Raw genomic sequence first — 14,570 nt, forward strand, 5'->3', positions numbered from 1 at the left:
CCCATTCAGATGCTATTTGAAGAAGGTCTTTCTTCAGCTGTGAAAGACGAGCTGGCCAGGAGCCCCAGGGCGGTGTCTATGGATCAGCTGACCAAATCTGCGCTGACCATTGGAGCGCGCCAGGAGGCAAGAGCCTTGGAGAGGCGGGAAGGGAGAGGGGAACGTTGGAAGGAGTTACGCATTCCAGACATTCCTGAGCCAGCTTTCCCGCCGGCAGAGCCGATGGAAATCGGAACAGCCCGCGCGCGCGCAGTTTCAAAGCCCAGTGAGGGGGCGAAGAAGGAGGGAAAGGGAGCCCGGAAATGCTATCTCTGCCAACAGCCAGGCCACTTTGCCAGAGTCTGCCCCCAGAGGAAGGAATGGCAAGGGATGGTGGGAACTGTTGAGGGGGAAGAGCAGGGAGAAACGGAGCAGGTAAAAGCCAACGCCTGGTTGCCATCAGGGCACTGCAGCCAGGCCAAAGAGCAGTGAAAGTGCCCCTTCCCCAAGTGCCAGTGCCAGAAGCTCCTCGACCGGCTCTAGTGATTGAAGTGTCGCTAGAGCTGCAAAATGGACACCCCCTAAAAATAAAGGCACTGTTGGACTCAGGCAGCTCCTGCAATTTTATGAGCAAGGAGTTTGCTGCTGAACACCAGATACAGACTATCCCTTTAAGCAACCCCCTGCAGGTGACCACGATCGATGGCAGGGAACTGTTGGGAGGAGGAGTCAGCTTGCAGACCATCCCAATGATAATGAGGGTGGCAAGGCACACAGAACTGATAGCGTTTAATGTGGCCACCTTGGGAGGTGCTCCCATTATTTTGGGAATGAGCTGGCTAGCCCTACATGATCCGCTGGTGGGCTGGCATCAAAGAGTGGTTTCCTTCGGTTCCGCACATTGCTTAGAACACTGCAGGGGGGAAAAGGGGTCAGCAGGCGCCCAAGCCACCCTGGCAGGGACTGAAGTAGTGGAGAAGGGGAAGGTGCCACCACAGTATGCTGATCTCAGCGACGTGTTCAGCGAGAAGGAAGCTGACCAACTACCTCCGCATAGACCCTTTGATTGCCAGATCAATTTACTCCCTGGAGCACAGCTTCCTGTAGGCAAGTTGTATGCCATGTCAGACAGGGAAATGCAGGAGTTGCGAGCGTTCATTGACAAGAACCTGAAGAGGGGCTTCATCAGAGAGTCCAAGGCAGCGGGGGGTAGCCCAGTGTTTTTTGTGGACAAAAAAAACACGGACAAGCCGAGGCTGGTATGTGACTTTCGGGCCCTAAATGCAGTGACAGAGCCGGCGGCTTTTCCTATGCCCAGGATTGATGATATTTTGACCAGGGTGCGGAAGGGAAAGATTTTTACAAAGCTGGACCTAAGGGGGGCGTACAACCTGATACGTATAAGGAAAGGGGATGAATGGAAGACCACCATGTTCACCCCTTTGGGGGCATTTGAATACTTAGTTATGCCTTTTGGATTACAAACAGGCTCCACGTGTTTTCAAGCTTTCATGAACCACGTACTGGGGCCTTTGCTCTACAAGAATTGCGTGGCCTTCTTAGATGACGTGTTGGTGTATTCGGAGAATGAGGAGCAACATGTGAGAGACGTCAGAGAAGTGTTGAGCAGGCTGCAAGCCAACCGACTGTGGGTGAAACTGGAGAAGTGTCAGTTTCATACCAAGGAGGTGGAATTCCTGGGGTACCGCTTGTCAGACAAAGGGTTGGCCATGGACCCCGGCAAGGTTCAAGCGGTGCTGGAATGGAAAACACCCAAGACCAAGAAGGATGTGCAGAGGTTCCTAGGGTTTGGAAACTTTTATCGTAAGTTCATCCGCAACTTCGCCCACCTGACGGCGCCCATCACGGACTGTCTCAGCAGCAAAAAGAAGTTTGTTTGGACGGGGGAGGCGGAGCGAGCGTTTGAGGAACTGAAAAGGGCCTTCGCCTCTGGCGAACAACTTCTACATGTGGATTTACAAAAAAAGCTGAGGGTCGAAACAGACGCGTCGGACCGAGCCATAGGGGCGGTGCTTCTTCTGCAGCCGGGGAAGGAGGGGTCGGAGTGGCGACCGTGTGCCTTCTTTTCGCGGAAGCTGAACAAGTCTGAGAGGAACTACACGGTGTACGACCGGGAACTTCTTGCAATTTATGAGGCCTTCCGGAGATGGAGGCACCTACTAATTGGTGCACAACAGAAGGTGCAAGTGTGCACGGACCATAAGAATCTAGAGTATTGGAGAACTGCGCGAGTGCTCAACCAACGGCAGTTGAGATGGGCCCAGGAGTTCTCCAAATTTAACTTTGAGATTTGTTACGTACCAGGCCCGGAGAACGTTAGGGCGGACGCTCTCTCACGCAAACCTGAATATTTGGAGGGAGAGGGTGTACCCGAAGAGACCCATGTCATTCCCGAGGACCGCTGGGTGTGTGGGGCGGCATTGGTGGGGCAAAGGGAACTGGTAGAGGGAACGGGGCAGGATGTATACGCCCAGGACAAACTCAGGAGTCTTAGGAGGGAGGGAGACAAACCCGGGGGTTTTGAGGAGAGAAATGGGGCGTTGTACTACAAGGGAGCGTTATACATACCTGAAGGGGAATTGAGGGAAAAGGTACTCAAGCAACTGCACGATAACCCCACAGCAGGGCATTTTGGGCAACACAAAACCATGTGGCTGGTTACCAGGGAATTCTGGTGGCCCAAGGTCAGGGAAGATGTGCGTGAATATGTGAGAGGGTGTGACCGTTGCCAACGAGCCAAGGGGGAGAGGCGGGCACCGGCAGGTTTATTAGAACCACTACCCACGCCGGAAAGACCGTGGGAGGCAGTGGCAATAGATTTTATGACTGATCTGCCCAGGTCCAAAGGGAAAACAGCCATTATGGTGGTGGTAGATCTGTTAACCAAGATGGCACACTTTATAGCCTGCTCACATGCGGTCACAGCAGAAGAAACCGCCAAATTGTTTGTGGAAAATGTGTTTAGGTTGCATGGCGCCCCCTTGAGGGTGGTTTCGGACCGAGGGAAACAATTTACTTCCAGGTTCTGGAGGAAGCTCATGAGCTTACTGCATGTAGAGGTTAATTTCTCTACTGCCCGTCATCCAGAAACCAACGGGCAGGCGGAAAGAGCTAATGGTGTCCTCCAGCAATATTTGAGGTGTTATGTTAATGACAGAGAGAATGATTGGGTGGAGAAGCTGGCGTTGGCAGAATTTGCTTACAACAATGCAGAGAACGTGTCCACGGGAATGAGCCCTTTTTTGGCCAATCACGGGTGTCATCCCCGAGCCTTCCCAGGGGGGGAGGGGGAGAACTGGAGCGTTCCAGCAGCAGAACAGTTCGTTGAAGAAATGGAAGCGATCCATCGCCAACTCCAACTTAATTTAAACCGGGCGAAGGAGGAATATAAGAGGCAGGCAGACAAAACCAGAAGGGAAGGGGAAAGCCTTAGGGTGGGAGACCAGGTGTGGCTGTCCACCCAAGGCTTACCATTTAAAGGAGGTTGTAAGAAGTTAAGACCCAAAAGACTGGGCCCATTTGAAGTCACGCAACAGGTCAACCCAGTGGCTTTCAGACTCCGGTTACCGAACCACATGAAGTTGCACCCAGTGTTCCACAGATCGTTGCTGTCACCGTATATAGGGGACAGAGAGGGGAGGGTCAATAGGGGACCAGCGATGGAGGAAAAAGAACACAGCTACCATGCAGCGGAGATCCTAGATTCCAGGTGGAAAGGAGAGCAAGTAGAGTATTTGGTAATGTGGGAAGGGGAACCGGAGTCGGAAAACACCTGGGTCAGGGCAGAGGATGTAGATGACGAGGTTCTAATTGAAACTTTTCATCAGAGATTCCCTCGAAAACCCCAGCCAGTGGCGAGGTTCCGGAGGGAATACTTCGCCACCACAGACGAAGAAGAGGAGTTGGAGGGGTTCTCTGATTCCGAGGTGGAGGAGGATTCAGCGAGTCGGAACAAAGACCGATGGAGGGAGATGTTCGAGACGTCGGAAGATGAAGAGGATTCGTTTCGGGGTTTCAGCTCCTCACCGCCCAGAGGAGAGGGAGGGGGCGGGGGGGAAGGGGGCCCTGGAGGGGAGGTGGATGTCAGGGAACTGACCTCAGAGGGAAAGGAGGTGATAGGGCTCCCAGAGACTGGGAGAGACTCAACAGCCAAAGCAGGGACCAGCAGGGGGAGCGCGGGGTCTCTGGAGGAGGATCTCAGGGATACTGAGAGAGATGCAGCAGCGCAGGCAGGAAGCAGGGGGGAGAAAGGGGTGAGAGACACGTCCAGTGAAAATAGTGGGGAGGTGTCAGAAGCAATTGCAGGGAGACCCATGCTTCGTCGGAAGCTGTCACGTCGTGAGTCCAGGAGACGTGTTTCCGTTAAGGAACTTCTTTGTTGGAGGCGTTTCCGCAAACAGCCACTGTCGGACTCTAACAGTGACTAGAGCAGACATGTCTGAGGAGCTCTGTCACACACAGAGGTTTGTGGGGCCGCACAAACTCTGAAGGGGCACCATTTTAAGCACAAGCAGCTAATCATCCCCTAATATATGATTTGAAAGATAATGGTAAAAACCTTTATACAAAAGCTATGTAAAACTTCAAGAGTTGGACATGTAGGTAATATGTAGTCAATAGAGCAATCCAGAGATCCCTTAAACCATTTAAGGAATTTTTAAAATGTATATTTCCAATTTCTGATTAGAACATAAACAAGGGTAATCCATTTAATAGCTATAAATTTACCAACTTATTAGCATCAGGCTGGGGATCATCTGCACTAGTGGCCTGGTTAGATACCTGCATATAGATAAGCTTTTTGTAGGAGCATTCCATGAGTTGAGTTTCAGTCATGGGATCTCAGAATTCAAACCATCATGTCTATGAGAAAGGATTCACTAAAGGAAAAGCTAGCATGCTATGGTTGGCAGCTGGGAAGCAGGCTGCAGGTTCAATGTGATCAGCCAGGGCTTCTTGCAGGAGGTCTGTAGCAGTTTAATTTGTACTGAGAGACAAGCTGTTCAGACTGTGGCACCAGGCCAGAGTATAGGTCTGCATGGAATTTTATTGGCAGGTCAGATCCTACTGAGTAAAAGGCTGCAATACACTCAGCAGGACATCAATGCAGGACAAGTGAAGTCAGCAGTTCTTTTTTACCTGCAATCTGTCCTGGACATACAGGAATGAAAGTGTATTGCAGACAAAATTCCAGTTTTAGTCACTGGGAGGCAGAAAGGACACTTAAGGACACTTACGATTTTATGGTTTAGCTAATATTTTAGTTTTGGAAAAACTGATTTAGTTTTTCTGTCCACACACTTGTTTTGTGGACTCAAATAATGATTTTTCTGTTTGGATTTTTTCTGTTTGGAATTGGCATCATTAAAATTCAAGGCTATATAGTTATTTAAATAAGAATGAAATTATTACATTTATTCCTAGAAAAAAGTTAACAAGCAGAGAAAGAACATGCATACCAAGAAATTCTAATCTGACTTACTGTAAATTGAGCCAGCCAATCCTGTCTGATCCATGGTAAATCCTTCAGTTATTTTAAACCCTGATAGGTGCCATACTTTCTCCTTTCTCCTCTTCCCTATCAAGTTTCTCCTTTGGCCTTTCCTATGTACGTATGCTCAAATACCTCTATTTTTCACATACAGCCAAGATCTCAGGGATGAGATATAATGATGGTATACTTTATGCGGGGCATTCATTGCCTGCCATTTTGACTGTGGAAATTGGTCAGTTGCCTTGAGATCAAGGCATTCAAACTTATGTCCCCTACCACCTCTCAATTTACTGTAATTCTTGACCAAGAGGAATTCCAAGAACTGAAGGATACCTAGGAGTGGGCAATTACCAGCAACCATGGTGCAAGTTCAGACTGTTTTCCCCCACCCCCTCTTGATCTAAGTGTGTAGTATTAAACAGCAGCTTGGCACACAGGGGAAAAGTCTTTGGATTGTTCAAAGCTACACAGTCAAAACTCAGCATCCAAATTAAAAAGCTTTACTGAGACCTGGCATGGAGATATAAGGGATTGTGGGGAGGCAGATGGGTAGCATAAAGAAGCAGTTTGCTCTCTGTGTAAGCTAAGCTAAACAATATTAAAGCGGAGTTTCACAAGTGAGGAGTAAGAATCACCCCTCACATTCGGTAATTACAAATTTTCACAAGGATTTATTCCACTTCTTAAACTTAAACAGGGAGTCTAAGGGTGCTTATGTGGGAAGCAAAGCCTCCAATCAGGTCTGGACATATGGGTATCCAGCCAGAGTTTTGACACTCAGGACATGACTGTCCAACACATACATGCAGAGAAAAGGTTTGACTGGTACCTTACATTCAACCAGGAAGATGGAGGTGAAAGATGAGAACTGGGAGAGATTTCTAATCAGCTCCTGGGAGACAGAACCATCTAGGAGGAACCTATATACATGGAGGGTGCTTGGTGACAGGTAAACTGCTATGAGGTGGGGAAACTAGGCCATTGTGCACGTACTATGATTTTAAAAAATGTTATTAATAGTAGTAGTAATACAGGGTGATTCATATTGAAGTATAGAGTTTCCATTTACTATCACCCTGTATTATGAACATACTTTTAACAAACATACTTTTTGTAAACCACTTTACCAATCAAATGGTGTATAAATTTTAAAAAATAAATAATAAAATAAAAAGAGAAACAAATGAACATTCTATTATACTGATGATATATGACCACTCCAAAAATTAATGCTAAAACCAAGGTACAATGAAGATGTACTTTAACTAGGGGGAAGCATTATATTATAAATACTATTTGCATTTATGTAAGGGTTAACCCCAAAAACAGACTGTGACACAGAAAATTTTCCTTTTTTTTTCCTTTTACAGACACAGTATTTTATTGAGTGCTTTTCTCTGCACTGGCTTTCACTTTTTAAAAAAGCACCAGCATGCGGGGAGGGGAGGGATACAGAGGTACTGGGAGTTGTGTTGAATCCCTTCTACCCTGGATCTGTTAACAAAACTAAATTTGCCACCTGAAGCTGCAAAGGAAATAAATGACAACTTTTCTGACATGGGTGGGGATGTGAGGAAGACTTTAGACCAAGAACAGGGCTGGTGGAGAAGTGAGTTAAAAAATATGCCCTCCCCCACCACTTCAATATAATTCCCACATTCCCTGTGGCTGCTGTTAAGTGAAAACAACACCAGAAGAAGATGGAAGGGCCACACAATATGTAGTTTGGTCCTTAAGCTCTCTAGATGCTGAAAGAGAAAATGAAGTGTTACATAGCCACGACATCTGCAACTTTCTGTAACAAATGTAACTGACAAGATGTACGAAGATTCACGCTGCAGAAGTCTGTTGCTACGACAGATAAAACCAACTCCTCTGGCAACAGATGAAAAGCCTGCTATCTGTCAAGTCATTTAAAAATGCCGATCGCGAAACAACTGTAACAATAAATGCTGCCTGTTACATTCTTTTTTAGGCCTAGCTGACACCTCCAGCAGATTTCTTGAGGCACAATTTAGGCTTTGGGGGAGATAAGGTTCACAACATAAGAGACCCATACACATTTTCATACTGTTCAACCATCCCAAATTGAGCAGGATATCCCCAAAATACATAAGCCACCCTGTCTTCTGACTGGATCTGGAATGTCCCATTTTTTGTTCTGGAGCTCTGCTGTGAGTCAGCTGCCTTGCGCCAGACCAAAAGATGCTTGGTTTTTCGTTACATAGCTCCCAGAAGAGCTCAATGTTGATTAGCAGGATGTGGGAGGGTATGCATTTTCCCAAACCCATCTTTCAACTCTTAGCTAATTCCCTGGTTCTCCAGTAAGTTCAGAAGCAATAAGACCTCCATCAGCAGTTGATTTTCATTTTGCTCTGTACTTAGGTATTTAAGTGTGGGCACTTTCTTTTGTAATACTGAATTTATTCAATGTTTGTTAAATTGCATATTTTTTCTCCCTGTTTGGATTTATTTGTATGTTTTGTAAGTAGACTTCTCTTCTTCACCCAAATGCTTTGTATTTTGGTAAGTGTGTGTTCAATGTAAGTTGTTTTGGGCACAGCTCACTTTGGTAAGGTGACATATACCGTATTTTTCGCTCCATTGGATGCAGTTTTCCCCCTCCAAAAATTGAGGGGAAATGTGTGTGCGTCCTATGGAGTGAATGGCAGGGAGAGGCTGCACGGGGCTAAAGAGGAAGCCAAAGCAGCCAGCGGGATCCAATTTTTTTATTGATTTCCCCGTCTAAAAACTAGGTGCGCCCTATGGTGCGAAAAATACGGTAAATAAACACAATCAATCAATATTTGACTTTAAAATATACTGGTAAGTCCCTTACCTTTTGTATCTGTTTGAAATTGTCCTAGAGGTGTCCTATGAAAACAAAAACAAACCAATTAGAGTCAAATTTAATATACAAAATGGCTGATTTAAAGCATTACTTGTTCATAATAATGGGCAAATCAAATCAAAATACAGGACAGTCAAACCCAAAGTTATACAAGCATTTCTGGTGTGCTCAGAAATACCATTCGCTGATCAGTGAGTTTAGTAGGACTAGTAATTATGTATAAAAGCACTCATGCAAGGCAAGGACAGACTGCACACACAAGCACACAGCTCATGTATATTATGGCTTAACAAAACACACTTTATGGCTTAGCATTGCATGCAAATGTGCCCAGTGACAAATGATAAAGCACCATCACATTTAAATTCAAGATACAGCTATGCCTTCACCTTGAGCTTAGCTTTGGCTTTAACCAAATTGAAACTGGGTTTCAGAACAGAAGCTTCCAAGAGGTTCCTTAATGAGAAATGGCTTCTGGATTTTAAAAGCCAACAGTGAGTTAAGTTGTTATATCTTTTATAATTTATATCCCACCTTTCTTTTGAACTGAAAAAAGGAAGGTTATGAACACCACAAATGTGCAGGGGTGAGAGTAAGAATAAATGCATAAAAGGTAAAGGTAAAGGTAAAGGTACCCCTGCCCAAACGGGCCAGTCTTGACAGACTCTGGGGTTTGTGCGCCCATCTCACATCTAGAGGCCGGGGGCCAGCGCTGTCCGGAGACACTTCCGGGTCACGTGGCCAGCGTGACAACGCTGCTCTGGCGAGCCAGAGCCGCACACGGAACGCCGTTTACCTTCCCGCTGGTAAGCGGTACCTATTTATCTACTTGCCCCCGGGGGTGCTTTTGAACTGCTAGGTTGGCAGGCGCTGGGACCGAGCAGCGGGAGCGCACCCCGCCGCGGGGATTCGAACCGCCGACCTTTCGATCGGCAAGCCCTAGGCGCTGAGGCTTTAGCCCACAGCGCCACCCGCGTCCCTCACATAAAAGGTAAAAGAACACAATTATAGTTAAACACTAAAAAGCACTTTAAAAAGATCTGTAAGCAGCCCGTGGCAGTGGGGGGAGGGGGAAGGATATTCTAGTAGCAACCTTCACAGAACTAGCATGTTCACCACCAGAGAAAAGGAGAGCACACAGAATTAGGGACTAGAAAAAAGACATTGTGGTGAAGGCTAGAATTAATGTATAATTCTCATTGTAATGGCAGAATGCATTTCAGCCGACTCAAACTTAAACAACAGGACCATGACTTTGGCCCTAAAAGAAGAATAGAAGTCTTAGGTCTGATCTCATTTCACAAATTGCAAAACCATTTTTTTTTGGGGGGGGAGACATGTATTCAATAACACAGACCACCATGCCCACCCAATTTAAGTCTCGCTAATTCCACAGCACGAGATCATGCAGTGCACCCAATTGTTAACCACTATAGCTAAGATACAATGTAAGATTTCTGCTGGTTAATCACACACGCATTTCATGCTTGCAACATTCCCCCAAACATCCTTTACTCGTGGGGTCTTTTTGACTAGTTATAACAAAAAAAGCCTACACATAAAATCATGGAAAACTTCCCCCTCTTTTCTAATTTGCTGCAGCTAGTTTGGAAGGAACTTTTGGCAATTAGCATGCCACTACAAAGCTCTAGGGAAACTAGTGTCAGGAAGGCTTTCAGTGCTGTTTACAAACAGGAACTCATACTAATACATCAAACCTCTGTATTCCCACACAATTAAATAGTCACTAGAGGCTTGGAGATATGACATAGTTATACATATTGCCTTTCACATTGCTGGAATAAATAGTATTTCTCTTGAATGTTTTATTACTGGCAGCATACAGCAGCTCATTCTTTTGCTTGCTCACTCACTCACTTGGATTTTAAATGAAAATTTAGGATAAAATTTAATCTTTTTATTATTATTTCAACAGAATTCTGAAGGTGGAGCAATGGGACTAAACTGAAAGTTAAGTGGACAGGACAGATTGAATTTTGGAACATTTTCCTTTTGAGAAGGTCTGTTATTATTCTATAAATTTCTATCCCACACTTCCTCCCAAAGAAACCCAGGGTTGTAAACACCAAAATAGTAAAACAGTAAAAACAAAAGCAAAAATAGAAACAGATTTAAAACACTTATAAACAATTACAAGCCCCTGAAAGCATTTAGAAACAGTCAGAAATCATTCAAGTATGGCAGAAACATTGGGCAGGATTCACCTAATGAATCCCGTCAGTGCAAGCCCTATGTACTTGCTTTCACCCCCCTTTCCTTCCCCCACACCTGCAGGTGGAGAGAACCTACAGAACAGGACATGGGGGAGGAGAGGCAGGGTCATCCTATCTGTTAAACTGCAATGTGACACTGGATTCCAGTCAGTATCTTTCAGCCATCAAATGTATGAGTAAACAGGAACGTTTTCAAGCTTTTTGTCCTGAAAAGTTTGTGCTTAGGGAGACAGACACAACTCCCCAGGGAGGGCATCCCACAAACAGGGAACTACAACTGAGAATGCCCTATCAAGATTCACCCTGCACCATCAACAGGGCCTCCCCCACTTATCAGTCACTAGAGGAAATACTGAGCTAGAGGGACCATAATAAGAACACAAGAACAGAAGGAAAGTCCTGTTTCACAAGGCCAAAAGTCAATCTAGCCCAGGCATAGGCAAACTTGGCGCTCCAGGTGTTTTTGGACTACAACTCCCATGATCCATCGCTAACAGGACCAGCGGTCAGGGATGATGGGATTTGTAGTCCCAAAACATCTGGAGGGCTGAGTTTGCCTATGCCTGATCTAGCAAAATATCCTATTCAGTGGCCAACCAGATGTCTAGGAGACACCAGCAAGCAGGATGTCTTCTTACTTGTGATTCCCAACAACTGTTACTCAGAGGCATTCTGCCTCTGACAGTGGAGCAAGAACACCTTTAAATTGCTCAAGAAGTCTTTCCTTGTAAGCTCATTAAAGATTCTTGCAGCAGTCTTACCCAAACTTTAACAATTGTCTAAAAGGGATTAGTGCTGAAAAGATGAAGTCATTTTAATCTACAGGCAAAATGACAACTTTGAAATGAAAATTACTTATTTCTGGAAGCAAGACCAAAATTAGGCTGGTGACAATGGAGGTGCTCCAGGATCTGTTTGCCATCCTTTATCAAAAGAAAAATACTAGTTTATTGTCTCAGCTGTTCAGGGGCAAGCCAGCTCCATTTTATATTTATAAAAAAATTAAATTTTGGGGAACATGACTTGATGTTTATTATTAATTATCTACCAGACACAGAAGGGCAGGGATGGAAAAAAGAAATATTTTAGTGCTGCTTTTAGGCTGTTTCATTTATTGTATAGTTGGTTAGCTCGGTTGTTTTTTTTCCTGTTTCATCACTGTAGGCCTGTTTGCTTGTTTTGCTTTACTTGTAAGCCACCCTGAGGGCTCTATGGAGCCATGTAGCAGAGCACAAATAGGAATAAATTAATTTAAAAACTAAAGACACTGCAAGGGCTGCCACCTCTTCAACCATTTGTCTACAGGACCATTCTGAAATTGACAGCAGACTTCAAAGTGGTAGTTCTCTAACCTGCTTGCTGCTTTCCAGATCTTGAAGAAGACAGCACATAGAAACTTTTGCAAACTCCAAATACATAAAAGTCCTCCCAAAGATGGACATTTATGTTAATGATTCATTGTGGATAGGAGGGAGTCAACATACCACCATACCAGGGTTTTGTTGTTTCAGCCATTAATTTATAGCCTGTTTTTAAAAAAATAATTTTCAGACTGAAATGTTATTTGAAAGTCAGTGCTGATGACTAAGGTTCGTTCCAGTATTCAAACTGACTCCCTGAATAAAGGAGGTGTCCAGAAACTACTACACCAACTATGATAGTGACAAAAATGCACAACTGCAAACACACAAACATCATAGTTTGCCTATGCAGAGGCTTGACAACCATATGTCAGGAGTGCTCTGATGGTGTTTCCTGCTTGGCAGGGGGTTGGACTCAATGGCCCTTGTGGTCTCTTCCAACTCTATGATTCTATGATTCTATTATCACTGCTGCCTCCCCCCTTCTGTGTTTCATTGTGGTGCTGGCTAGCAGAGCTACCACCCACAGGAAATGATTTAGGAATGCAGTTAGCACAACCATACGCCTGTTTTTAAAATGCCATTATGCTAATAGCAACAAGAGAGCCCCAAATGGAAAATGGATATAGATGTATGACATCTGAAAGTCTAATCAATTCTTTTTTCAAAAAGCACTAAAAACATTGAAAGAATTGCAAGAGTAGAACACAATGCAATTTCAATTATCCAAATGAAAATGCATTATGGTATGTATTTTGAAAGGCTGGGGCAAATTAACTATTTTAAAAATGCAGAGCTATTCTGCATATCGTTTAATAAACTAAATCTACTTTTGTGCAGATAAATGAATGAAAAAATTGGATGAAAAATTTCCTGACTCTTCCTTTCCCTTGCAGTTATCTATAGCCACTGAAAAGCCTCTGGATAGTTGAAGGGCCCTCCTAAATGATATGCGACGTAGTGGAACTGACCAAAATCAGGTGAGCCTCCACCTAATTTAAGGCCATTCTCCCCAGCAGCCTATCCAACATTGTTCATTGTGCAGCAGAGACGCACGTGGCTGCAGAGGACAGTACATTTTCCTTCCATAAATGTCACTGGAATCCTAGAATTGTAGAGTTGGAAGGGACATCTAGTCCAACCCCTTGCAATGTAGGACCCTTGTACCTACGGGACCGCCTCTCCTGGTATGCCCCACAGAGAAACCTACGGTCTTCAAATAAAAACATCTTGAAGGTCCCAGGCCACAGAGAGGTTAGGCTGGCCTCAACTAGAGCCAGGGCTTTTTCGGCTGCGGCTCCAACCTGGTGGAACGCTCTGTCACAAGAGACTAGGGCCCTGCGGGACCTGACATCTTTCCGCAGGGCCTGCAAGACAGAGCTGTTCCACCAGGCCTTTGGCCAGGGCACAGCCTGACTCCCTCCTTTGGCAATCTTCGCGGAGCTCTGGCCCAATGGTTGCCAGTGGTTTAATTTGAATTAATTTTATAAGGAATGGTTTTAGAGTTGTGTTGTGCTGTACTGTTGTACTGTTTTATTGTTGTTAGCTTTGGCTGGGGAGGGCGGGATATAAATAAAATTTATTATTATTATTATTATTATTATTATTATTATTATCTCAACTAAAGTATCCATGACCAAGAAACAATTTGTTAACTGGGATGCTGAAAGAAGTGTGAGATCAATTCTGTTTTAAGGAAACATTTTCACCTTCCTTGTGTTGAAAGAAAGACCATATCACTGCATATTACAGCAGACACCCTAGAGCCTCAAGAAACAAAACAACCACTTAACTTTCAGCCCCATCTTTTAAAATTTGCCCTTGCCAGTTAGCATTAGGCCTGATGTATTGAATACTTGCCCTTGCCAATTAAAATTTCCAGTTGTAATAATACATACCCTTATTGGTCTGACAGTCAAACAATGTAATGATGACAATGCCTACCATATAGATGAGGGTTTTTTAACCTTTGGGGGCCTCTTGTGGGCACCACAAACCCACACTGAAACTAAGTACGCACCACAGTACACCACCACTATACTACTGGCTGTATTCAAGCCTAATTTTAGTGGGGGGTGGCAGAGCAGACCTTGTGGGTACCAGGGAAGGCCCCTGTGGGCAGATCTACATTGCTGACGCTTGGTATAGATGTTTAGTCAGAAGAACCAGTGTGTGTTCACAATAAGCATTAAACTGAACACTAAAATAAAGTTAGGTACTGGAAGTTACTTATTTCACAAAGTTGAGGTACCAAGCTTGGCAAACACATTTACCCAACTCCTACAGAGGCAGTAGTGGTGTGCTGAATCTCTTAAAGTTCAAAGAAAACAGTGTTGAAACTCCTCACCTGTAATATGTATGAGGCACTTGGGTCTGCACTGGCTGATTCATTCTGTGCTGTGTTCTGTTGTGTGATTGCATCTTCCCTTTTACGCTCCTTTTGTCCTGCTTCATCATCTTCATATTCGTCCAAGCTCTACAAACAAAACACATTAGTGGTTATGGTTTGGTGGCTGTGGTTGTTGTTGCTGCATGACCATTCAAAGTATTATATATAAGGCATGAATTTGTTGGTCAAGATCAAAGGCTACTAGCCTCAATGCTTATGCTCTGCTTCTACAGCTGGAGGA

The 14,570-nt window shown here is 44.7% G+C and overlaps 1 protein-coding gene across 1 annotated transcript in view; it reads right to left on the reverse strand.

The window, feature by feature from the left end:
* The window catches only part of PAWR (pro-apoptotic WT1 regulator), a 35,675-nt gene that overhangs the window by 14,564 nt on the left and 6,541 nt on the right, over nucleotides 1–14,570 (reverse strand). Inside the window, exons 2-3 of the mRNA XM_082241056.1 lie at nucleotides 14,288–14,416; nucleotides 8,334–8,368 (exon numbers count right to left, since the gene is read on the reverse strand). Coding sequence (XP_082097182.1) covers nucleotides 8,334–8,368; nucleotides 14,288–14,416 — 164 coding nt within the window. The remainder of the gene's footprint in view (nucleotides 1–8,333; nucleotides 8,369–14,287; nucleotides 14,417–14,570) is intronic.

The sequence above is a fragment of the Podarcis vaucheri genome (assembly GCF_965113315.1).
Source record: "Podarcis vaucheri genome assembly, chromosome: 10".
In the NCBI taxonomy this organism is placed as follows: domain Eukaryota; kingdom Metazoa; phylum Chordata; class Lepidosauria; order Squamata; family Lacertidae; genus Podarcis; species Podarcis vaucheri.